The sequence below is a fragment of the Ochotona princeps genome, chromosome 25 (genome assembly GCF_030435755.1).
Source record: "Ochotona princeps isolate mOchPri1 chromosome 25, mOchPri1.hap1, whole genome shotgun sequence".
Classification (NCBI taxonomy): Eukaryota; Metazoa; Chordata; class Mammalia; order Lagomorpha; family Ochotonidae; genus Ochotona; species Ochotona princeps.
The window spans coordinates 11,835,149-11,858,629 of record NC_080856.1 but is presented as its reverse complement, the minus strand read 5'-3'; the positions used below and the strand labels follow the sequence as shown (position 1 = coordinate 11,858,629).

Here is a 23,481-nt window from a genome sequence, read left to right as displayed (position 1 = left end):
AATTAAAAGCGATTAGCTGCAGAAAAATCAGGGAACTAGACTGATAAACATGCTTTCCCAGAGGGAGCCTGTGCTCTCCACATTGTATCGTCGACACAATCATTTCCCTGTCATTTGGCATGCCCTCTGCAGTCACATCAACTCACTGATGGGCTCTTGGTGCTCGCACTGGAGCTTCTGAACACTCTTGCTAAGCAATGCATGTGTCAAAACCCAACATCAACCACCGAAGGAAAACAGTTGGATTTGGAAACAGTTAATACCTACAAAATCCAACTTGAATAGGGTGCATTTTTACAATTAGCTGGGAAGAACTTGCAGATACTGCACCTGCCTGGGTAGGCAGCCACGTGGCGTCACGTGATCTGACTTTAAGAGGCAGGCTGTCCAGAATGGCTTGAAGTAGAATGCTGTGTATAGCATATAGGATTTCACCATGGGGACTTTAGGGTTCTGTCATACCTTAGCTCAGTAGTGGATTTACATGTTGCTTTATGTGTTTACAAGTTTAACTTTGGCGCCAAGAAGTTCTCTCAGAAGGGATTGACCTTAATGACAAATGTCAAATGGAGTTGATTCTTTAGAAAAAAAAAATTCTCAGTGTCTTGTTAAAAATGTTGTATTTCAAACAGGTAGATTTCATAAAGCACATTAACATCTTGAAGAGTGTGAATGGGCAACGCTTCAGGATGTGGCTTCCCATTCTGAGGCTGATTTGCTTCTTAAAGGCATCTGTGAGGAAGGTTTTTCTGGAAGCCATTCTATTCCTAGGTCCTCACTCACGGTCCTTTATCCAGTTCCTCGTGTGCTTAGATTCTTCATCATCCTTTCTGAATAGTTTAGCTGGTTTTTCACAGGACTTGGCTGCAGAGTTAATTGAAACAATTTAAAACTTCTGAGTGTTTTATGAAGGTTAACAGAAAATATAATTTCATGAAGAAGAATGTGATCATTTCCTCCCACAAAGTCACACATTTATATGCACGGTCTGTAGGTAAAGACATACATGTGTAACCTGTAGATAACATTACTCTGTGGTAATGAACTCTCCAGCCTGTTAACTAAAAGCATAGATCCTGGAAGCTGGGAGTAATTTTAGGGCTTCTCTCTAGTCTGAACTCCAGTCTAGGGTTGATTAAAAACTTACCCAGTGTATAGCTCATTGCAGTCAACATGATTAAGAGTTGGGAAGGATTTCCTTGTTGAAAACAGTTTTGCATTTCCTAAAATGTCTACCTTTTCTGTTGCAATTCTGCAGGTTTTTAGTAACACTCCGAAAGCATTGAAAAGCTTTAGGAATCATTTTCTATTTTAAAAACTTGGAGAGCAGAGGCATGAGCTCCTATTGTGATGGGAAGAGGCAGGCAGGGTGGATGTCATACTCCAGGAAACAGTGGGATTTGAGGAGCCTGGAGACCAGTGGGGAGGGAGGGCAAGACTCTGGTTGTAGCGAATTGTTGCCCTGTGAGTGACTACCTTCCCATATTTCAAGAGATCCTGGAAGTCTGCCTCTGTGTGTCTTACCACTTTGCTTTTTAAAGTTAGCGACCGAGTCCAGTTTCTGTTCGGGCCAAACAAGGTAAACACACCTGCAGGCTGCGTGTGGTACTCTGACCAGCTGATCTGTGACCCCTGTTAAAGGAAATAGAAAGCAAGCATGTGATTTGAAACTATTTCCTTGTCTGCGACATACTTCCGAAAGATTAATTTCTACTCTCGGGCAGAGTGCCTGGTGAATAGTTTGATGGGTGAACGACTGTTTCAGTTCTGCTTGTTTCTGTTTTAAGGCAGCATTCATTTTGGCTCAAACACTTAGAGTGATTCAGATATGCCGCTTTGGGACACCTGCATCCTATATTGGAGTTAGAAATCCTGGTTCCATTCCCATTTGCAGTTTCTTACTGATATCCACCTTGGGAGGTATGAGGCTCAGGTAGGAGAGTTGTTAGCCATGTGGCAGACTGGGATTGAGTTCCTGCTGTCTGGCTTGCACCTGTTTCATGCTTGACTGCTGGGATGAGGATGAGAGATTGTTGTGCGTTTGTCACTTTCCTTCTGCATTTCAAGGACATAAGTAAATCAGGATACAGCATGCTCTTGGGTCTTATTCCTCCCACGGTCGGTTTTTCTGTTACGATTAAGCATTTTCAGATTTATTGTTTATCAAGCAACACTGAAAATGTTGGTGTCTGGTGTGGTAGTTACAGATCCCACATAATTGACAGAGCCTTTGAATGAAGTGTTTCCTTCCCTAGTTTGCAACCTGTGCTCAGAGAGATCTTTAGAAATGATCTAGTCTGCTCTGATCATTTTTCACATGGGGGCAAGGACATCCGGAGAACTGAAGAGACTTGCCCAGGATCCTGCACACAGTCAGTAGCAAGAAATCAGAGTGGAAGCACAAATTGTGAAATATATCGTCTTTCATCATGATCTTGTGGTCGAATGGGAAAATCAACTTTTTTTGTAGGGTTGGATACACTGAAGTTAATAGGCTTTGGTTATTGTGAATCACTTCGGCCTGTTTCCATCATTGTAGTGTCCCCCACCCCCCTCCCCTCTGCATGTGCCAAGACATAGACTGTTGGGCTGTGAGTGCTGGAATATACCTTAATGTGATAATGTGTGATTTAATGCACTCTTCTCTCTTGGGAGAGTCTTCTGAGACTATTAGGCGGACTTTTCATAGCAGGATGCAAAATGCCAGTGAAGTTAATTAAAAAAATAATCTAAAATAGAAACTAGGGAGCAAATCTTCAAGTTAAAATTACATAAGAAGAACTTTGACTTAGCTTAACTGAGTTTGTCAGGAGTTTATAATGGCTAATCGGGTTTCTTTTTTGGAAAGCCTGTTTATTTCAATTTATAGAATGCATGCTTATACATATCCGCTTTCTACCTTTTTGTTTTTAAAATCACATTGTTATTGCCTATTTAAGGTTGGCATTTCTCCAAAGGCATTATCTTTGGATAGCTGTCATCCTTGGTTCTCCAATGGGACAGTTTTGCTCTGTAGGAAATATTTGACAGTACCCCAAGATTTTCTTGGATGAAGAGTGAGGTGTGTGCTTTCTGAAGCATTGGATGTGTCGAGGGCAGCACGCTGCAGAGCATGCCACAGCGTGTGGGATGGCCCATGCCAGGGAGAATGATCGTGTCTGTAGGGTGTACGTTGTTGAGATACAGGTGCCATGAGGTGCACGTCTTGCCAGCCTCCTTGGGAGTGAGACCCAGAGCCTTAGTTTGAAATAATTGCCAGTGCTCCTGACTCTAGTTGAGAATCCCTGTCCTAGAGGCTTTGATGTGTAAGAAGACATCATCTATTTTAGCATTGTATTATAAATAGTCTTTTCTTTCTCAAGCCAGACAAAGGTTTTATAAAAGCCTAAAACAGTTCCTTTGGCAGGCTCTAACATTACAGTTGTATTACTAAGTATACTCCAGCATTTACTGCAGTTCATCCTGCTGAATATTCAATTTTGAAAATTGTGTGTCTTTTTAAAAAAATTACATCTTTACCAATTGGAGTGTTAGGCTTATGGTGGTGAAGTGAAATGAAACTATGCCGTTGTCACTATAATGGGGAAAAAAGAGAGACAGGGAAGAGAGGGGTGGAGCCGGAGCTGTCACTGTGTTTCTACCTTTGCACTGTGGTATGCGTGGAGTTTGTTCACTTTATACAAATAAATAGTTAATAATAATAAGCTACAGGTATTATAACAAAAATATCAAAACATTATAAAATACAGAACTCAAAGTTGCAAGATTTAAGATCATAAGTAGGATTGTGATTACTTTATTTCTCATCACTGCTTCTGAAGATGTTCCTGCTGGGCACTCCTGTACTTCTCTTTGGAGATCCCCACATCTGGCAAAGCAGGGAAAGAATTTCTCCATTTGCTTACAGGTTCTGTTCATATTTGAAAACTGGATTTTTGGAACCTATATTGTACTTTCTCAGAGAAACAGTGATGAATTAAATTTGGTGTCATCAATCTCATATAAGATGTTGGAATTACATGTTATTGAATTTTTTGGTTTATACTTGTCAGTCACAGAGAACATACTATCATAATACTGGCAACTACAAATAAATAACTAGGAGTAAAGGTAAATGCTTTTTGACTATGACTGCATTAGGAAGGGCAACCGTAATTAGAGAACACTGGGGGAATTTTGTGGATCTAAAAGGGGATTTGGAGACATTTTCATACCCCATATTTCTAGTTCTTTTTTGATGTCCAAAGGAGCTAATTATGTACATTTTGTATGTTTAGATGTAGAAGTTAATAGCTTACAAATTGAGTATATTCGTTTTCCCTTTACGAGGAAAAAGAATTAAATGAGTAAGAGGATGCTTTAAGTGGGAAATGCTTGTGGGGAGGGAAGGAAAACAAAGGGATATCAATATAGGGGGAGGGAGTGAGGAGGAAAAGCAATGGTTAAAGAAAATAGGTTTAGAGCACAGCTCAGTAGCCCAGCGGCTAAAGTCCTTGCCTTGCACACGCTGGCGTCCCACATGGTTCTAAACCTGACAGCCTGCTTCCCATCCAGCTCCCTGCTTGTGGCCTGGGAGAGCAGTCCAGGATAGCCCAAGGCCTTGGGACGCTGCACCCACATGGGAGACCCGGAAGAGGGTCTAGGCTCCTGGTTTAGGAATGGCTCAGCTCTGGCCATTATGCCCATTTGGAGAGTGAATCAACAGAAAGAAGATCTTCCTCTGTCTCTCCTCCTCTCTGTATATCTAACTTTCCAATAAAAATAAATAAATATTTAAAAAAAAGAAAATAGTTTTAGAAAGTTAATGCATCATCTGAGAGGTTAAGTGGAGAACTGTGAGCATACGAGTCATAGTGGGAGCTGAGCATGTGGTGGGCAATTTAAAAAAATAGATTTTTTTTTCTGCTTGACAGTTACGGACACAGAGAGATCTTCTCTCTGTTGGGGCACTCACCAAATGGACACACAATGGCGAAGACTGGGTCAAGACTATGTCCAGGAGACTTGAACTTCACCCAGGACTCCCGCATGGGTGGCAGGGACCCTAGGATTGGTGCTTTTCAAAGCACATTAACAGGGAGGTAGGTCATAAGTAGAACACCAGGGACATGATTCAAGACCTATCTGGGATGGCAGTGTAGAGGGCAGCAGCTTTACTCGCTGTGCCCCATGCCAGCCCAGGGCTGGCGTGCTGAGGAGTTAGATGCTGTAGTAGACGCATGAACATGGGAGTGAAAAGGCATCTTTGGGGGATTGGGAAGTTCTGGTTTGAGTTGGACCAAAAAGTGTGATTGAATGGCCCAGCACTATAGAGCCGGATGATAGAGAGCGAGGCTTGGAGTAGTTGATTGCAAAGTGCTGTCTCCTTTACTGTGGACAGTCTGTTAACACACTAAGTTGTGTTAAGGGGCAGAGAGAGAATGAAGTTAGTTTCTGGGAGGCTGGAATCAGTTTCTTGAGGGCCCTGATTCTCCTACTGGGCAGCTTGTCCCGCTTTTCTGTGGGCGGTAGGAGGACCATCAGCCATTCGTGGGAAGGACACACAGGATCCTCTTTGGCTGTTTGGAAGAAATAATCTAGTGGCAGTTCAAAGGAGGACTTTAGAGAAGAAACAAGGTGGCTTATAAAAGCCTGACAAAACATTTGATGACCTAGGATAAACCGCGACCACTGGGAATGGAAATGAGGAAATGTGTGTAAACACAATGGTGAAAGTATGCAGGGATGCGTCTGGATGAGAGAGCCTCCAGGGGACATTGAGTTTTGCTTATTCATCTTCCAGTTGCCTCAGTCCAAGTACGGTCTTCAGCTTTTGACAAACTGAGCTGATATGGTGGGGTAAAATATTTCAAGCGAGATGATGGAAGTCATCCATTGGTTTGCCTTGTAGCCTGAGTGGAAACATTGGAGGAACTTTGAGTGTTCTTTAGATGGGGCTGATTCCAGGGACTTTAGCCCTGGTTATGGAAGCCAGTCTGTGCCTGGAAAGGGGAATTTGTGGCCGAGGAAGTGGTGAGGGTAAGGCTCAAAGAGTACCAGCTGTGACCACTCAATGATTTAGTGGATTAAGCCACCAACTTGTGGTACTGGCATCTCCTAAATGGGTGCTGATTTGAGAAGCAGGTGCTCTGATTCTGATCTGACTACCTGCTAACATGTCTGGGAAAGCAGCAGAAGATGGCCTCTGTGCATTGGCCGCTGTGACCCATGTGGGAGACCTGCTCAGGGTTCCTGGGTCCTGACTTCAGCTTGGTCCAGACTTGGTTGCTGTGGGTATCTGGGGTAGTGAGCTAGGATACGAAAGATCTCTTTATGTCTTACTCTTTCTCTTTATTTGGTTTCTTGAGGACATAAAGAATCTTTTTTTCTTTTTTAAGAATTCACTGCCTGGAAGTTCATGGGTAGGCATAAAAGAAGTGGGTTGAAGACCAAATTTGGGAGAACGGCCACTCTTTAGGGCTGAATGGAAAAAAAAGATGTAGAAAAAAAATAGTTCATGATGATTGCTCAGAAAAGCATTGGGTATCTGATGGTTTCAGAAGGTTGGACGTTCTGTGGTTTGCTACAGGAGAAACAAAGTGTATGGTTGGGTGAATTGAGTGTGTTCACTGCATGTCAATGGGAAGACAGCCAAGGGAAAGATGCTGATGTTGGGAGACAGGGTGGATGGGTAGTGGGGAGGGCGTTGCAACTGAATGAGATGGTCTGGCAAGGAATGACATGTAGCCTAGTCTTAGGGAAGTTGAGATTATTTGCTTTTGGTAAAAGGATAGGTTAAAAAAAATGGGTGCTTATCAAGAGAAAACAGAGAACATGGAAGCCTGAGGTTTTCTCATTAAAACAGATGGTAATATTTTGTAAGGGCAGAAGAGGTTAGGATGAGTCAAGAAATTTGAGACTTGTGGAAAAGATTTGGAAAAAAGAAGAATTCACCAGCAAGTGGATCTGGGGCAAACAAAAGGGCTGCTCTGTAACAGCACAGGCTTAATCAAGAATGAATGCCAGGAATTCTCCTGGGCCTGGATCAGGATGGCTGATTGCTTTTCCCAGCAAGAACCATGTGGGAGGTGAGGAATAGAAACAGGTAGAATAGACTTTGGTTTTGGCATGGCTTGGGGTTGTCTGGGAGAAGTTGAACTGGAAAGACAAGGGACTTGCATCACAGCATGTGAAGGAAGAGTTTGTACTAACCGATCTTGCAGCCTAAGCTGGGGAGGGGAGCCAGAGGGACTCGGAGTGGAATTGGCAGGCTGAGATTTCTGGCAGGCAAAGACTGTGCTTGCTTCGCTTGGTCAGTTCACGTTTAGGGATTAAGTATACATGATCGAGTGACCTTTCCAAGGCCGGGAGGGAAGTTGTGGAATTTTGGGGTGTGTAAAAAGACTTTTCCTGTTTCTTTGAACCTTATTTCCTGGATTTTTGTTGAGGTGATCTCATGGAAAGAAGGCTTAATAACTGCAATTATTTTAATAGTACTGTATGTAGTTTTATAATAATAAAAGACTTTGGGAAAATAGGGGCACATAAATTGATGCAATCCAAAGTTATGCCACTTGCAAATGGGAAATTGTTTAGAACAAAAAACAAAAGAGAGAAAAAAAATTAGACAGATTTTGTTTCTGAAGTTAAGCATTCCCCTGTATAAAGACAGATGATGTATCAAGTGACAACTAGGTTTTCGCTTCAGCCTTTATTCAGTTTTTATTATTTTTACTTTTTAAAGATTTATTAATTTTTATTGCAAAGTTCAGATATACGGAGAGGAGGAGAGATGGAGAGGAAGATCTTCCATCCAATGAGTCACTCCCCAAGTGACCGCGCAGCAGCTGGAGCTGAGCCAATCTGAAGCCATGAGCCAGGAGCTTCTTCTGGGTCTCCCATGCGAGTGCAGGATCCCAAAGCTTTGGGCCAGCTTGGACTGCTTTTCCAGGCCACAAGCAGGGAGCTGGGTGGGAAGTGGAGCTGCTGGGATTAGAACTAGCTCCCATATGGGATCCCGGGGCATTCAAAGCAAAGAATTTAGCTGCTGGGCCACTGCACCAGGCACTTTATTCAGTTTTTATTAAGAGACTGATTTGTACCTGACTAGTGTTTAGCTTTTTGATAATTTAACAGTGGTTATCTAATGACCAAAGATGCTGCAACCCTTCTATTTTAATTAGTGCTGTGTACATGTACAAACGTTGTGACCGCTTCTCTCACTGTCTTTCTCCTTTTCTTTCCTCCCCCTTCCATCCTGTGTCTTTGCCTCATTCTCCCTCGTACAAGTAACACTTTACTGACGTTGTCTCTGTTACCTTTTTGCATTGACATCCATGTCTTAAGCGGAGGGGGTTGACTTTTAAACTTAAGTTTTGAAATAAAATCATATTTTGATGTCCTGTTTCCTAAGCTTACGGTTACAAAGTAGGAACTATGAAAACAGTTACTCCAGCATGAATTTAATTTTGTTTGTGGTTTCTACTTGCAGTCCACTTCTGTTTTCAGATTCACACTCATGTGATCTGAAGCAAGATGATTCATGTACATGTGCCTTTTTGACAGATTTTTTTTCATGGCCTTAGGAATAAAGTCTGAAATTATGCCAGCAGATTTAGCACAGATAGTTTAGTACTAAGACACGAGTAAGGGGAGAATTCCTGTCTACATTTGTTTTGAGTGTTTAGTATGTACGAGGGCCATTGGAGACTGAGGATGTGTAACACGTAGTGTTGCTCCTGGGGACTCTGTAAGCTTGGCGAGGGAGGATGAGCTATAACTGTGCATCCAGTGCAATCACAAATGCTTATTTAAATATCAGTTCTAAAGTACGAGAAGCTCCATGTGATAGTGGCTAGCCAGTGACTAACTTGGCTAGTGTATTTCTGGCCCTCCGTGAGTGTGAATGTAGAGTTTGTGAGAGACTTTCAAGTTGGCCAGAAGGCATCCGTTTGTTTGGATTGGGCTGCTGATGACTCCCGTCCAGGAAGACAAGGGTTGTGGTGTGCAGGGTTTTAATTGTGTAGAGTTGAGTTCTATAAATAAGGAACTTGCGGTCATGAAGTTGATGGGCAATTTGAGGTTGGGTGGCAGAGTACAAAGAAATTGGCTTCCCGTGTTTCCTTTCTTTACTCCAAGATACGTTTCTTCTACCTTTTTTTTTTTTTTTTATGGTGGGTCAACTCTGATCATTTGGGTGTCTGGACATACACCTATTCTGTTGTTCTTTTGTTCATCACTCAAGCAGCACACAAGATGGGCATTTTACAATGTTAAATTGGGGTACTGTGTTAACAATTTCCATTTTTCATCAGTATGCATAATTAGCATAACTCTAATAAGTTGACCCAAGGTACAACATACTCAGTCTTTGTTTCAGGAAAGCATTTGTGATTAGGAAATACATTGAAGCACCATACTGGGCATTGGAAACTATAGATTTGGAGAAAATTGGGTAATTGTGAGTAGTAGAATCAGGTAAATGGTTATATTAGGACAAAGGAAATAAGGAAAAATAAAGAGTTAAAAAAATAAAAGAAGATTCTGTGAATACCACTGGCCAAGATACAGACCACAGTTGGAGAAACAGCAGGGAGAGAAGTGAGGAATTTTCAGCAATATTGAGTTTACCTTGCTGAAGATACTTCCGGGCAGAGTTTAAACTTCAATCCTGTAGCTCCGAACAGGGATGAGGGTTAAGATGGTGGCTTCACAAGTTAGCCCCCTGGAGGGGACTGAAACCGTGTGAGTTCATGAGCTTTCAAAAATGGGAGAGCCAGAAGAGAACAAGTGAGTCGGGAGCTTCAAGAAGATGAAGAGTGCCGTGTCCCAGGGCAAGGGAGGAGAGAGCCCAGGAAGCAGAGGCCGCGCTAATGAATTGCATGAGATACTCATGGTTTTGGTCTTATGAGAATTCACAGAGGACACACTTCCTGACCTCAAATCCATATCCATCATTCTGAGGTCCAAGAAATCAATTTCAATATACTTGTAATTCATTTATCATTATCTTATTTGTGCCTCCACTACTATTTGAAATGATCTTCTCTTATTTACTTCATGATCAGACCTGAATCATAACTTTAAAATGCTTTCACAGATTAAGCAAACCCCTTTGGTTCACTTTGGATTTCCAATGGCCTTCATTCTTGTAATGGTGCCAGGTAAGGGTTCATTGCTTAACCAGAGAGCTGAGAAAGAAATTACTCCTGATAAAAATATTCTGAAAGTTTGTTTTAAAAATGGCTTTAAAACTGTGATACTTATAAGAGTGATCTGAAAGATGCAAAATGGGTTGCATATCATTTTTAAAAAGGGTCAGAATGATAGAGCCCAGAATTCCTTTTTCATAAGTAGGGTAAATGGACTGCTAATTTAGGAAGTTGCTATAGATGCGATGTCTCTGAATTTGAGCAAGCAAATTCTTTCATGATAGTTTTTCAGATGAGTTTAAGAAAACTGGTGTGCCTGTAAGAGCAGATCAACGATGAGACTTCAGAAAAGCCATCGAAAGAACTAAGGATGTGTAAATAAAGCAGAAAAGATGGGTGAAAAGCCTTGATATGTTTTCTAGTATCCATAGAGGAAGGATTAGACTTTTCCTTTTGGATTTGTTTGATACAAATGACAGAAGTATTGAGGGAAGTGTTTTAATAAGGCACTTACAAATTGGGGTAAGATATTTTCTGACTGATTTTTTTTCAGCCCTGGAAGCATTCATGCTTTCCTTCCTCGATGGATTTTAGGGGATGTTCTGTGTTGATGTTGAATGTTTTCACCTATATTTGTTGTTGGGAGAGTCGGGTGGCGTGGGGGGTCAGGCAGATCTCTAAGGGCCCATTTAACTCCGGATTCTATGAGTCTACCACTGTTTGGCACATCAGCATGGGTATATGAATAATTATTGGTTGAATAAACAGAATTAACTTGCATTTAAGGAGGTAGGAGTTCACCATGACTCAGGGTTAGTAAGCATGCAAATAAATTCCTAGGTTTAGAAACAAAACACGCAGATTCGGGTGACTGAGAGACTGTGTCCATCCCCTCCCTGGTCAGCCCATTGTTGCTTAGCAATCCCCCCGCTCCCCAACTCTTCGCTTTTAAAGTGAAGGCTCAGAATTAGTCTCTCCCTCCCTGTTTATTTACAGCCCAGTTATTGAAATAGATTTTTTAAAAAAAAGTTATTTAGTTATGGTGAAAGAAAGAGTTACGAAGAAAGAGAAAGGTGGATAGTGGTGGGGACGGAAGGGGCGTGAACTGGAACCCCTGGGGAATGCTGGCATCAGAGGCTGTGGCTTCGAGCCATATCGCTGGCTTCAATAAGGATGTACTTTAAACTTTATTAAAAAAGATTTATTTATTCATTTTGAAAGAGTTACACAGGGAGAGGAAGAGAGAGAGAAGAAAAGCTCCATCTTTCATCTGCTGTCTCACTCCTCCGGTGCCTGCAGTAGTCCATGCTGGGCCTGCAGGTTCATCCAGGTCTCCCCAGTGGGTGACAGGGGCCACTCGCCTGGACCATCTATCATGTTACCGCATGCATTTTCCTGTGAGATTATACAGTAATTTACTAGTGTTTGCAAATTAACATATGCTCAACCATCTGTTAAAAAATGCCGTTTAGTCACCAGAAAATGAGCTTTAAAACATTTTAGAACATTAGGCAAAATAGGTTGGTTTTGCAATATTCCTTAAAGGTCATTAGGTTTGAGGTTTTTTTTTTTTTTTTTTTGGATCAGTGAGGAAGCGAAATTGCAGAGCCGCAGGTCTTCCTGGAACTGCCTTATCTTTAGTTTTCAAAAGGTTACATTTGGGAAGCATTTGTAGAATTTCCATTTTGTTCTGAGCTTCTGGGAAAATACAGACCTAGATTTTTCACTTTTCCCAGAGATTTTGTCTCAGATTGTTTGACGTTTCATAAAACAGAATACACAAAGCTGATCTCTATTATGCTGGCTTTTGAGTGGAAAAGTAAAAATGAAATTGCTTGAAAAAGATTTTGTTTATAAGTAAAGGAGGGATGAATATAGATCTTGCAGTTGTAATAGTACACATATAACGCAGATTATAAATGATCCATCACAGACCATTATTAAATATTTGACTTTAGTTTAGGAAGCCTACCATACAAAAATTCTAAAGCTTAAGCACCAAGAGAGGTGCTTTTAAGAATCTCTTGTGCCCTGTTTGTATTTTCTGTTTTTTAAAAAGATTTTCAAGCAGTATGATTTATATAATCTTTCATGAAGTATGCAAATGAAGAATGGATAATAAGTACAAAATGCAGTTTGTAAATGTATACACACATGTCCACTTCAATAAGGTATCTGAGGTGGGTTGCAAGTGTATGTTAAAAATAAAAAATTAAAATACATTAATGGAAAATATAGGTAGCTTAAGAGAGCCAAATCTAGAGGAAAATCAAATTGTAGACATTTAGATTGTGGGGTCAGATAAGTACTCAATTTTGTTTGTGACATTCAAGACTTTTCCCCCCTATGACTTCCATAAGGAAAAAGAACAACACACAGTTTTCCCAGAAGAGCCGGCATTTCCCCTGTAGTCAGGCTGGGAACAGATTGGTCGAATGGCTTCCATACAGGGATTGCTGAGTGCCTTGAATGGCCTCCCTGTCATACACTTATGATGGGTTTTGAGAAGGTGTTTATTATAATAACACAGTAATAATAATAACCAACGTGAATGAGTCATGATTGTACCCAGGACATTGTAACTGGGTGTTACAGGCATGATTTCACTTATTTTAACATCTACCTTATGAGGTAGTAATATTGCTCTCTCTAGTATAAAGAATGCATCTATATCCTTCATTGCTATCTCCATTTTAAAGATGAAGAATCTGACTACGATCACCTATTCAGGATGCAAGTTGTTACTGGTGGGCCCGAACATGCTGATCTCACATTACGCGCTCCTAACCACTTGTCTAGGACTAACGTGTAATTTAGGGATGGTATTTCTGTCCCGAAGACACCAAAGAGACACCTTATTCATCAGACGGATTCAACTGTCTGGACTTCAAAATGGAGCTAGTGTCCTGTTTCTTGAAAGACTGAGACACGTGCTGTATTTCATGTGTTTCAGTGTTCAGTCAGACAGGTGGAGTGACTTTGATAAGTTCATTTCATCTTGAAGCAATATGCCTAGAATCTTTTGTTACTATTATTTGTGGATGACTTTCAGCTGTTGAATGCATATATTTGCTTGATTCTATCTTCCACAATAGTTTGAACATACAGAAAAGTTTAAGCTTACTTTTTTTGTTTTGTTTTTCCTGAGAAAGGAAAGAATTAGGGATAGTTACAAGTGATCCAAGCTTTATGTTTAAAATGAAGAGTATCTTACTGGTGCACTCTCTTTCATGGTATGGTACCAAGCTCCTTGAAATTTTGGGGAAGAGCTGTGCGTTGCATTAAAGCTCTCTAATCCAGGTGGGACTTCAAAGCAGCAGAGCTGAAAGAGCCCGTCCCCAAAGGAGATCTCTCTCTGAGAGTCTTGTTTGCTCATAAGTACAGTTGAGCTTGCTATATTGCTGATGATTCCAAAGATCAAATACATACTAATGTTCTTTAAAATCTGTTAGTCCTATAATTGCAAAAATTATTTAACTTATACAACATAAGGAAGTATTCTCATTATTTTTCTTATTTTAAAAGTTATTTAACAACCACACAGCAAATGTTATATGGAAAATATAATAATTTACACAAATTATTAGCCAGTTTATTTACTTCTGGTGCTCATAGATTGCTGTATTTTCTTTTCTGTTTTTTAAAGATTTATTTATTTTTTATTACAAAGTCAGATATACAGAGAGGAGGAGAGACAGAGAGGAAGATCTTCCATCCGATGATTCACTCCTCAGGTGAGCCGCAACGGCAGGTGCTGCCTGGATCTGAAGCCAGGAACCAGGAACCTCTTCTGGGTCTCCCCCATGAGTGCAGGGTCCCAATGCTTTGGGCCATCCTCGACTGCTTTCCCAGGCCACAAGCAGGGAGCTGCATGGGAAGTGGAGCTGCCGGGATTAGAACCGGCGCCCAAATGGGATCCCGGTGCGTTCAAGGCTAGGACTTTAGCTGCTAGGCCACGCCGCCGGGCCCTTTGTGCTGTATTTTCTTAATTGAAATTTCATTGTTTTATGTCCCAATTGTCTAAGCAGAACGATAGTCTCAGTGAGGTAAAATATTACAGAAGTTTAGGTTGAAGGGAATTTTTGTTTACCTAAATCTTTCCCATTCCGATTCAGCAGGAATAATTGAAAATGAAGAGCTTACCCTCTTACGACTTTTTCAGAAAAGAAAAGAAAATAAGGATGCTGCTGCAGTATGTCTTTTTTGAGTAGGACATAGTTATAATATGTAAGTTGATCATTTATACCTCTTGTTTTTTTCCCTTTGAGTTTTTTCCTTTGTGTAATTCATGCTCATCAGTTTTTGTTTTGTTTTGTTGAGAGTTAACTCGAATTCAATGTTTTACAAAGACTTTTCTGTTGCATTCTAAACATCCTTGTGTAGGAGACTTGCGTTTTACTGGTTAACCCATCGTGGAAGCAAGTTCCCAAGTTCCTCGTTCCCTGATAGAGAGCACCAGAGATGTGAGGAACACCCGGTCACACGGCTGCTAAAGCTTTGAACCAGAGTTGTCACCTAGGCAGATTTCTTTACTTTCCGTCTGACAAATTTTTATCAGGGACCAACTTGTTTTTCCTCAGGCAGAGATTCTTCCCCACTTCTGCTTCTGGAGGAGGCAGTTGGAAGGCTTAGGAGTTAGATGTTTAGGAACAGGTGTTGGTGGTCCGTATCTACCCATTGATCAATATCATTTTTTAAAGTATGCCTAGTTTCTGTCTTTACGTGTAAAATATATGCCTTTTCAGCCATTGATTCATGGGACTGATTAGTGCTACATTCAATTCACATATTTTATTTGCATACTGGTTCTGAAATGAAGACAGAACTAAATATGTTCCTATTAAGTAGATGTTAGGTCAAATGTGTTTTTCAAATGCTTGAAATACTGTGACAAGGTGATGAGTAGGAAGGTGTGTAGCTCACTATTTAATTCATCTTACTAAGATAATTTGGTACTATAGAAGTGTATCTCCTTATAGCAGTGCCCGTCAAACCTGGCCATATATCATGATTCCATAAACCTCACCATTGAAATTGTAGCCTGTGAGATTGAGGTCTGTTCATCATTGTGTTTACAGAGACCTACAACTGGTTGTAACCATGAGGCACAGTAAGTAGCCATGAACTTAGAAGAGAGACATTACTGAGATGAAAAAAGTCCCATTTTAAGAGAAAATAGTTTGGGTGGTAGTCATTGAAGTGTATGTAGAAATGTTTTAGAAATTTGCAACTAATTTTATACATGCCCAAAATAACCTGTGGACAACATCTGTCCAGCTTAAAAAGTAGTTGCATAATAGCTAGAAACCTTTGTAAATCCAGAGTGAATTCATTAAACTAGGACTGCTTGTTAATTCAGAGGTGACACAGGAAACAAATTTTGATATAAGAAATCTGTTGTTGAAAACTTCCTTTTTGTCATTTTAGTGATTCAAACAGTTGCAGTGAGGTTTACTTTTTGTTTGGATACCATAGGGCCTGTCTTCTGGTTGTCTACCAATTAAATCTCACACTGGTGCTTCTTGTGAGTGTTATAGTAACTGCTAAACGTTTGGGAGACCGCTGTAAAGATATTCTGCTGAACTGAGTTAACTATCAACAGCATACCAGCCAAATAATATGTATACATTAGAAAACCAAAGAACAGTCAAATGGCCAGAAAAAAATTTTAGTTTATGCGACTGGAAAATTGGCAGGTATCAACTTAATTTGTTCCTTGGAATCGTTTCTTAGCCCCACTTTGGACTGGGTGCAGTAGATGCTAGCGAGAGGCCAAGGACTAACTATTGATGTTCGGTTTTCAAATGAGGCCAAGTTGGATAGACTGACAATCGTGTGATGTACTAGTAATTGCATACTGTGTATTTTTTTCTTAAATATATGAGCAGAAAATGAAAGTTTTTTTTTCTATTTTGATCTGAAAAAGGATACTGGGGAATATCTGATTTTAGAATTTCACTGATAATGTATTTTTTTTTGGAAGTATACTACCCATAGTGAAAAATTGGAGAACTTTATTTTCTCTGTAGTAGTGCATTGTGGAATGGTAGATCTGTGTGTATCTGGACTCCATTGCATTTTCGTTTATTCAGTGGTGAATTGAGAGGGGTCTGTGTTTAGCACTTGAATATTGGACATGATTCAAATAAGAGTCAAGTGTGTCTAGAAGCTTTATTCATACCTACTTTCTTTTAGTCAGCAGTGCTTCATAATGCCTTGGTTTCATGAATTAATTTTAATGGAATTAAGCTTGAACAGCTCAAAATTATATAATTAATTTCATTCAGCTTCAATTAAAGTTACTAATTGAATCAAGCCTACTAGCGTGACACCTGGCGGCAGTCGGCTATATAACAGTAGCAGCAAGTGTGTAGGACTCTGCCGTAGAGCTAGTTCATGTGCAATGGTGAGTTTGTCTCAAAATATCTTTTACTGATAATCTCAGAAATGCCTTGAGTTGACTGTAACCATGGAAAGAATTATGAACTTGTTTAAAACAATAAAGGTTCTAATTGAAACTAACACATCTCATGATGATTACATTTTCTCTATGATAATGCTGAGTAAATGTTATGTAAATCCAGAACATATTGGTTTAGCATGCTTTTAATTTATGCGTTACTGCTGTTTGAGTATGGTTTTGCTTTCTCAAACTACTTAGAGTTAGAAAACTTATTTTTTTCAAGATGTTCACTTCTGGACTTAGTTATACATGGATGTCCATCTATTTTAGTGTGTTGAAATGTATCTCATGGCAGAACTTTTCAATTATTGTGAAATTCCCTTAGTGCAGTAGAAATTTCGGCATGTGCAAAATTTTTTCCTTCCACTGGAAATATTAACACAGTTGACTAATAACTTCTGTCTGAATCTCTTTCCTTGCTTTGCTTCCATGCTTTAACATGCTCCAGCTCTTCTTACTTCTGTAACTCCTTCCTGATTGTACAGAAGCTTTTCTCCTCTTGTGGGACATTTGCTGTTTGAGTGAGCCCAAGATTTTGAATGATTTTAGCAATGAAGATTTGGAAGATCGCTGTTTCTACTTACAGTTTTTTTTTTTTTTTTTTTTACCGGCTTGCGGATTCGTATATCCCATATTGGACCCATCCATTAGACTGTACATGGAGGCGGCCTGGGTCATGTCTCATAATTCTTTGTATCCTTGTCACATAGCACATTAAATAAACACATAGTATGTTCATTTGTATATATATTTAAATAAATTATTTACTAGATACTCCCACCCTGTCAAATCCAGATTGAGAAATTAGTCTTCTCTAATCCCATTTTCCTTTATTATTTGTACAGACTTTTAGTTTCTGCTATTTATATTCACCTTTGCAGCTTTTACTGTAGTTAATTAAACTTTCATCAGGTAGTCTGTAGTCTTGGCAGGCTTCCCTGTAGTTTCCCTTTAGAGATCCACACTCCAGTGATTCTCATAGACATGTGCCTTGGGGAGGTCAGGTTCTGGAGTCTGCTTGTTGAAAGCGGCCAGGAAGGAGAGCCGCTGTTGCACGTGATTCCGTTAATCTTTCTCATGCACAGTCCTGGTTAGGGATTTGATAAAGCTTCAGTGACCATTTTTAATTGTTTATCTGGATTTTGAATTAGATCCAGATTTTTCATGTGGTCCTTCAGACATCTGTACTTGGCCTCTAATCACAGGTTTACAGTGTTACCTGCTGGCATTCCCCCCCTGCAAGTCCTCCATAGCGCGGAGTTGGGACCGTTGCCCAAGGGTCTGCTTTTGGAGTTTACCCATGCTGTTCCTCCACCTTTCTCTCTTGCATGTTTTGAAAACCTTCTAATCTTTTAAAATCCATCTGACGTGCACCGTTTCTTGTTTGGTGCCTGTCTTGATCTTTGAATCCTGATGAGTTTTTTTTTTCTCTTTCTCTTTGAACCAACTCTTTGGTGCCCTGAACCCCTCGGAGCATGCCTTTTCCCTTCTGTTACACTTGGCTTTCTGTTTGACTTGTGATCCCGAGAAGACGCTGTATTTCCTTAAATATTGGCTTTTCCCCTACGAACCCATAAACCCGCATATAAATCTCTCATTCTAAACCTAACTCCTTCTGTGACGATGCATTGAGGAGTCCTTGACTTTTCTCCGGATTCCCACACGGACAAGTCTGTATCTGCCTCTGTATCTCTTAAGTCCTCAGTCACTCCTCAGTCAACTGTAGTTGCATGTCCACCACTCATGAGAATGCTTTCTCTGGGCCTTCCCTGGCCGCCTCACCTGCTTCATACGCACACTTACGTCCATTCTTCTGTCCTTCTCCACGGCTTGCTCTCATGGTAGATCATTTTCTGTGTAAAACTGTGCACTACCCTCTTAACAGATTGCTTTTGCTATGAACATCTGTATTTCTTCCATGCTAGATAGATAATGGATATGCGATAAACATCTGTCACACTTTATAAGGTACAACTCTCCCCACATGTTTAGTTATGGCAGACTTAGACAATTTAAAAACAAATACATAAGCAATTATATATATGTATGTATATATATATATAAATGTAACATTTGGTGATAATAATTGCATATATGTCTATGTGCTTTTTCATTTAGAAAAATGTGACAAAGAAAATACTGACACAGATATAACTCAAGCTACTAAAAGCCACTTCGCACATGGAGAGATGCAAGACCAGTCCATTTGGGGAAATCCTTCAGGTAGCGAACTCATCAGAAGTAAGTATTTTTTTTTAAAGATTTATTCATTTTATTACAGCCAGATATACACAGAGGAGGGGAGACAGAGAGGAAGATCTTCCATCCGATGATTCACTCCCCAAGTGAGCCGCAACGGGCCAGTGCGCCCCGACCCGAAGCCGGGAACCTGGAACCTCTTCTGGGTCTCCCACGCAGTTGCAGGGTCCCAATGCATTGGACTGTCCTCGACTGCTTTCTCAGGCCACAAGCAGGGAGCTGCATGGGAAGTGGAGCTGCCGGGACTAGAACCGGCGCCCATATGGGATCCCGGGGCTTTCAAGGCTAGGACTTTAGCCTCTAGGCCAAGCCACCGGGCCCAGAAGTAAGTATTTTGAGTGAAAATTTGACTCATGTGAGGATATAAGTATTCAATATGCTCCTCGTTAATTGTTCCATATAATTCTACTGCAAATCTAAAATCAACAGAATTTATCTAACCATGCTATCATTAATATTTTAAGTTATAGGGCTAAAAGTAGGATGTAAAAGGTGCTGTTAGTCAGCTTTTATCTTTTCTTTAGGAAAGAAATAATGACCTGTAAAGTTTGAACTAGATCCTCAGATTTAGTAAAAAATCAATTCCTTCTGAGCTGTGAAAAACCAGACAACTCAGTTTATGTGCAAGTGAAACTAGAAAGGAGAAACTAAAGAATGAGGAGCAGCTTGTTTAAAGTTAATTTAGTTTTTATGAATGATACAGTTCTTATAGGCTCCAAGACTTTCCTTGCTTCTTCAAGCCTCCCCACCTCAGCCCACTAATGTGCCCCCTGTCATTACAATATATAGTCCTTTATAATTAGTCCTAAGTCCATCATTTCGCTATTTAAGTGTATCCTGACATTGTAGGTGTGGGTAATGGCAGAGTCCAGCACCTTATTATCAAGATGCATTCAAGAGTTTCACTGGAAACCCATCTTTGATTTGGAAGGAAAGATGTGCACTGCATTGTATCTTCACATGTGTATGGGATAATCTCTGCTACACAGTTACTATCCATCCATGTTAAATGAAAAGTCATTAAAAAACAACAACAGAGAGAAAAATAGAAAATTTAGAACAATAAATAACATGCTACTGAATGACCACTGTGTCCCTGAAGAAATGAAAAAGAAAATTAAAGACCTTCCTGAAGCTAACGATGCTGTCGTACGACCTATGAGTCAGTGAGGAAATTCATAGGAAAAACAGGACCCGTTTTTGAATGAATGAGAAATAAAAATAAAAATAGTAAACTCCCTGTTGTATAGCAAAAACAGTATAGAGAGAGCTATTGATATTTTACTTTACATGAAGGTTGCCTTATAATAGAACTTACGATATTTGTCATTTTGGGATTGACTTATTTCACTGAGCATAGTGGTCTCAAGTTGGAACCATTTGGTTGCAAGAGGTTTTTTGTTTTTCATTTATTTGAGAGACAGAGGGACAGTGACAAATAGAGAGAGATAAAACTCCCATTCACTGGTTTTCCACATTCCTGCCATAGCTGAGTTGGACTGGCTGGAAGACTGGAGCTGGAAATTCCATGAAGGTCTCCCATGCACATATGAGAAACACTATTGTGTATGCCATCATTCCTGCCATTCCGGCTCAGGAAGTAGAGCCAGGTTTTGATCCCAGATGTTCTGAACGGGATATAGGCATCCGAACTAGGTTAAACACTCCCCAACCCAGGCAACACCTTGATAAAGATATCATGGTTCTTGTTTGTCTAGCCAAATAACCCTGATCCTTATTTATTGCGATTAATATTCTATCATTGTTCGGTTAGGTTGCTCTCCCTTTTCCTAAAATTTCTCTCTAGAACATATGTAAGAGGTATTTTCAGGGAATACCCTGAAAGCCTGATATCTTTTGGATACTGTTGAGAATGCTGATTCCCTGGGAGGGCCTGCTCTTGGCTTTCTCAGGCTTGTGCTTGCCCAGTAAATTGTCCCAGGAGATTCAAAGTGAATTTTCACATAGTAATTTACATGTAAACACGGAGGGGGGGGTTCCTGAAGAGCGTTGCGCCACACCTCGGAGACCATGGACATGAATCTTTTGAAATTCTCATCCGCGTAACCAAATTCCCATGTCTCATTTTCAGTTTTCCATAGTGACAGAGGAGGAGGACTCATTTCTGAATACTTATGTGTTGTTTTTATCATTATTTTTAATTCATCAATTAGGCATTGTTCTGAAACTTGGATCTCCCCCTTTTGTTTTAGTGTTCTCAATACCTGGTCCTAACTGAATATGAAGCAGAACAGTAGTTACCTGGAAATATAGAAACAATAAAAATACAACTGAAGAAAATTTTCAGTTTTTCAAAAACCCAAAAGTTGAGTGTGTTGTAGTGCCACATTAGTCTTGGAGAAAAGAGCAAGGAAGAAGAAAATGGGACTAAGAAATTAGTGTAGTGCAAGACTGATATAGCTGTTTCCATAGAGCCAAGTAAACATGGATTAAGTAAACATTTATTCCAAAACATATATTGCTTGTGTTTATTTTCACATGAGCTCTGTTCTTGTCTCCTTTTGTGAGCTACTGGGGTATTTCTCTGTGATTTCCCAGTGCCTGGAGCCAGCCGGTCAGTGCTTGCAGAGGGCTGAGAGCAAATCCTAACAACAGCTGTTGGGAAGTATGATGCTTCTCTTTCTTTTTCATGATAACAAAATTTCAAATGTGTGTGTTTCATTTAATTGAATTATTTCCCTAATCTCCTCTCTCAAGGCCCATGCTGGGAAAATGTGAATGAAATCTCTTAGAACAAAACCCAGAAGAAAAACAACTGTTGCAGAAGGGATGTGGGAGGTCATGATAATGTGTGAAATTTGCTGGTGTTGCTTGATGAAGCTCCTTTTGGTCACAGAATTCATCCCCTTAAAGAGAATGGATTTAAAATGAGTTATTCTCTCTATTGTCTGTATTGGGGAAGTGGACACTGATGAGAAATATTGCGAATGACAGGAAATAATTTTTTTATTGAGATAATGATGCAACTTGTGCCATGGGACACTGGAGCATTTGGGAACAACTGGTTAGCTTCCTACTAATAGACACTGAAGGAGTGCAGAGAGAGGGAGATTTATAGCCCCTTTAGAAAGGGTTGCTGGGAAAACTGATGATGAATGGATCTGCAAAAGATAATGGCCAGTGACAGTAATGCCATTGCTGCCATAAACATAATCTGGGAAGTGTTTTCAAATACTTGTGGGTGACATCTGACTCTGGATTCTGATTACAGATTTCAAAAGCCTTTTATTTAAACAAAGGCTACTTTGTTGGATCTACAGGGGAAAAATGTTCTATCTGGACTTGCAGAAGGGGAGCATTTAATATCTTTCAGTTTGATTCCATTCTGGGTAATGTTTGAAAGTCTGGGCTTGTGGTAGCTTCTGCTATTCCCACTTCCAGACAGAAGACTTTAATACGGAGCTGCCAGTCTATCTTTGGCCTTCTTCAAGGAGCAGTTGGTCATTTCTGAAACTTGAAGATACGGAGCTGTGTGTTGTGCTCTTGCTTCAACATCTTGCATGGATTTTTTTTGGTGGGGGGAGCAAATGGGGGAGATACTAAATCTATTGTCATGACAGTAGGGCCTGGAAAGGGGTCTCTGACCCAGAGTTGATGTGTGGTGAGCCAGGAGTCCTGAGCACCCTGTGTACCGCAGCCTGGCGGTGGACGGGTACTAGTCTCGCACTTTCAAGCAACATTGGTTGGGCAGAGGGTCAGTAGCAAAGTGAGGCCTGCTGGGCGGTGGGAGCATGTTCAGATGCACAGCCCACTCCTTTTCCAAGCTTCCATGGGTCAGCTCATCAGCAAGACGTGACGGAGAGTGATTTTGCCTGGTGGAACTTGTTGTTCTTTCTCTGTTTGAGAGTGCTTGTTCAGGGGCTGGCAGCCAGCTCGTGGTTCTGTTGTCCCCACTGCTGCTGCTACACTGTTGGTGGGACGTTTAGAACCTAAGTTAAGGGGGACTGAACAGTGTGATGAGGCTGTTTTTGCTTTTCTTTGCTGAGAATAAGCTCTGGAAAAGTCAAGGGTGTGGCTGCTTTGGAAATTGCATTCTAATTAAAGGGTGTATTCTCAGACTTTGTAAACCATGTCCAAGCTGAGAATAATTTCCAAATTATTCTGCGAACTTTAACCCTGAAGTTACTGGACCACCCACTTGTGGCTGATGCTTGCCTCACGCTCCACGCGAACCTCTGCTTTTTCTGTCCTTCCTGGCTCTTGTAGTATACACTGCAAGTGGGAGACCTGGAGTGCTGGGGTCTTTCAGGGTTTGGATTTAAAACTGTTTGCCTTTGAGTTGCTAACTTAGTACTGAGCCGTCCCCCCCCCCCTTTTTTTTTTTCTGGAAGTAATCAATAAAAGAGAAGAAATCCATATGGATTCAAACAGTTTTGAATAAATAGGCCACACGCAATCAGGTCAGGGGGTGTGTATTGTTATTCTCTTCCTTAGGAAATTTAAATTTAAGAAGATGATCCTGCTCACTTAAGTTTGTTTTTTTTTTTAAAAAAAAAGTCTAAATCAAATTAGGAAAGAATTGGAAGCCCAGTGGAGGTTTTGAAAAGAAATTTTATAATTGGACGTTTTTTTTTTTTATTTTATGATTTTTAAATGTCCTTTTAACAG

The 23,481-nt window shown here is 40.3% G+C and overlaps 1 protein-coding gene across 2 annotated transcripts in view; it reads left to right on the top strand.

Moving 5' to 3' along the window:
• MDFIC (MyoD family inhibitor domain containing) overlaps positions 1-23,481 on the top strand; it is a 78,387-nt gene that overhangs the window by 2,045 nt on the left and 52,861 nt on the right. For both annotated transcript variants that reach the window (XM_058655032.1, XM_004592468.2), the window contains exon 3: positions 18,712-18,834. In XM_058655032.1, the coding sequence (XP_058511015.1) occupies positions 18,712-18,834 (123 nt within the window). The remainder of the gene's footprint in view (positions 1-18,711; positions 18,835-23,481) is intronic.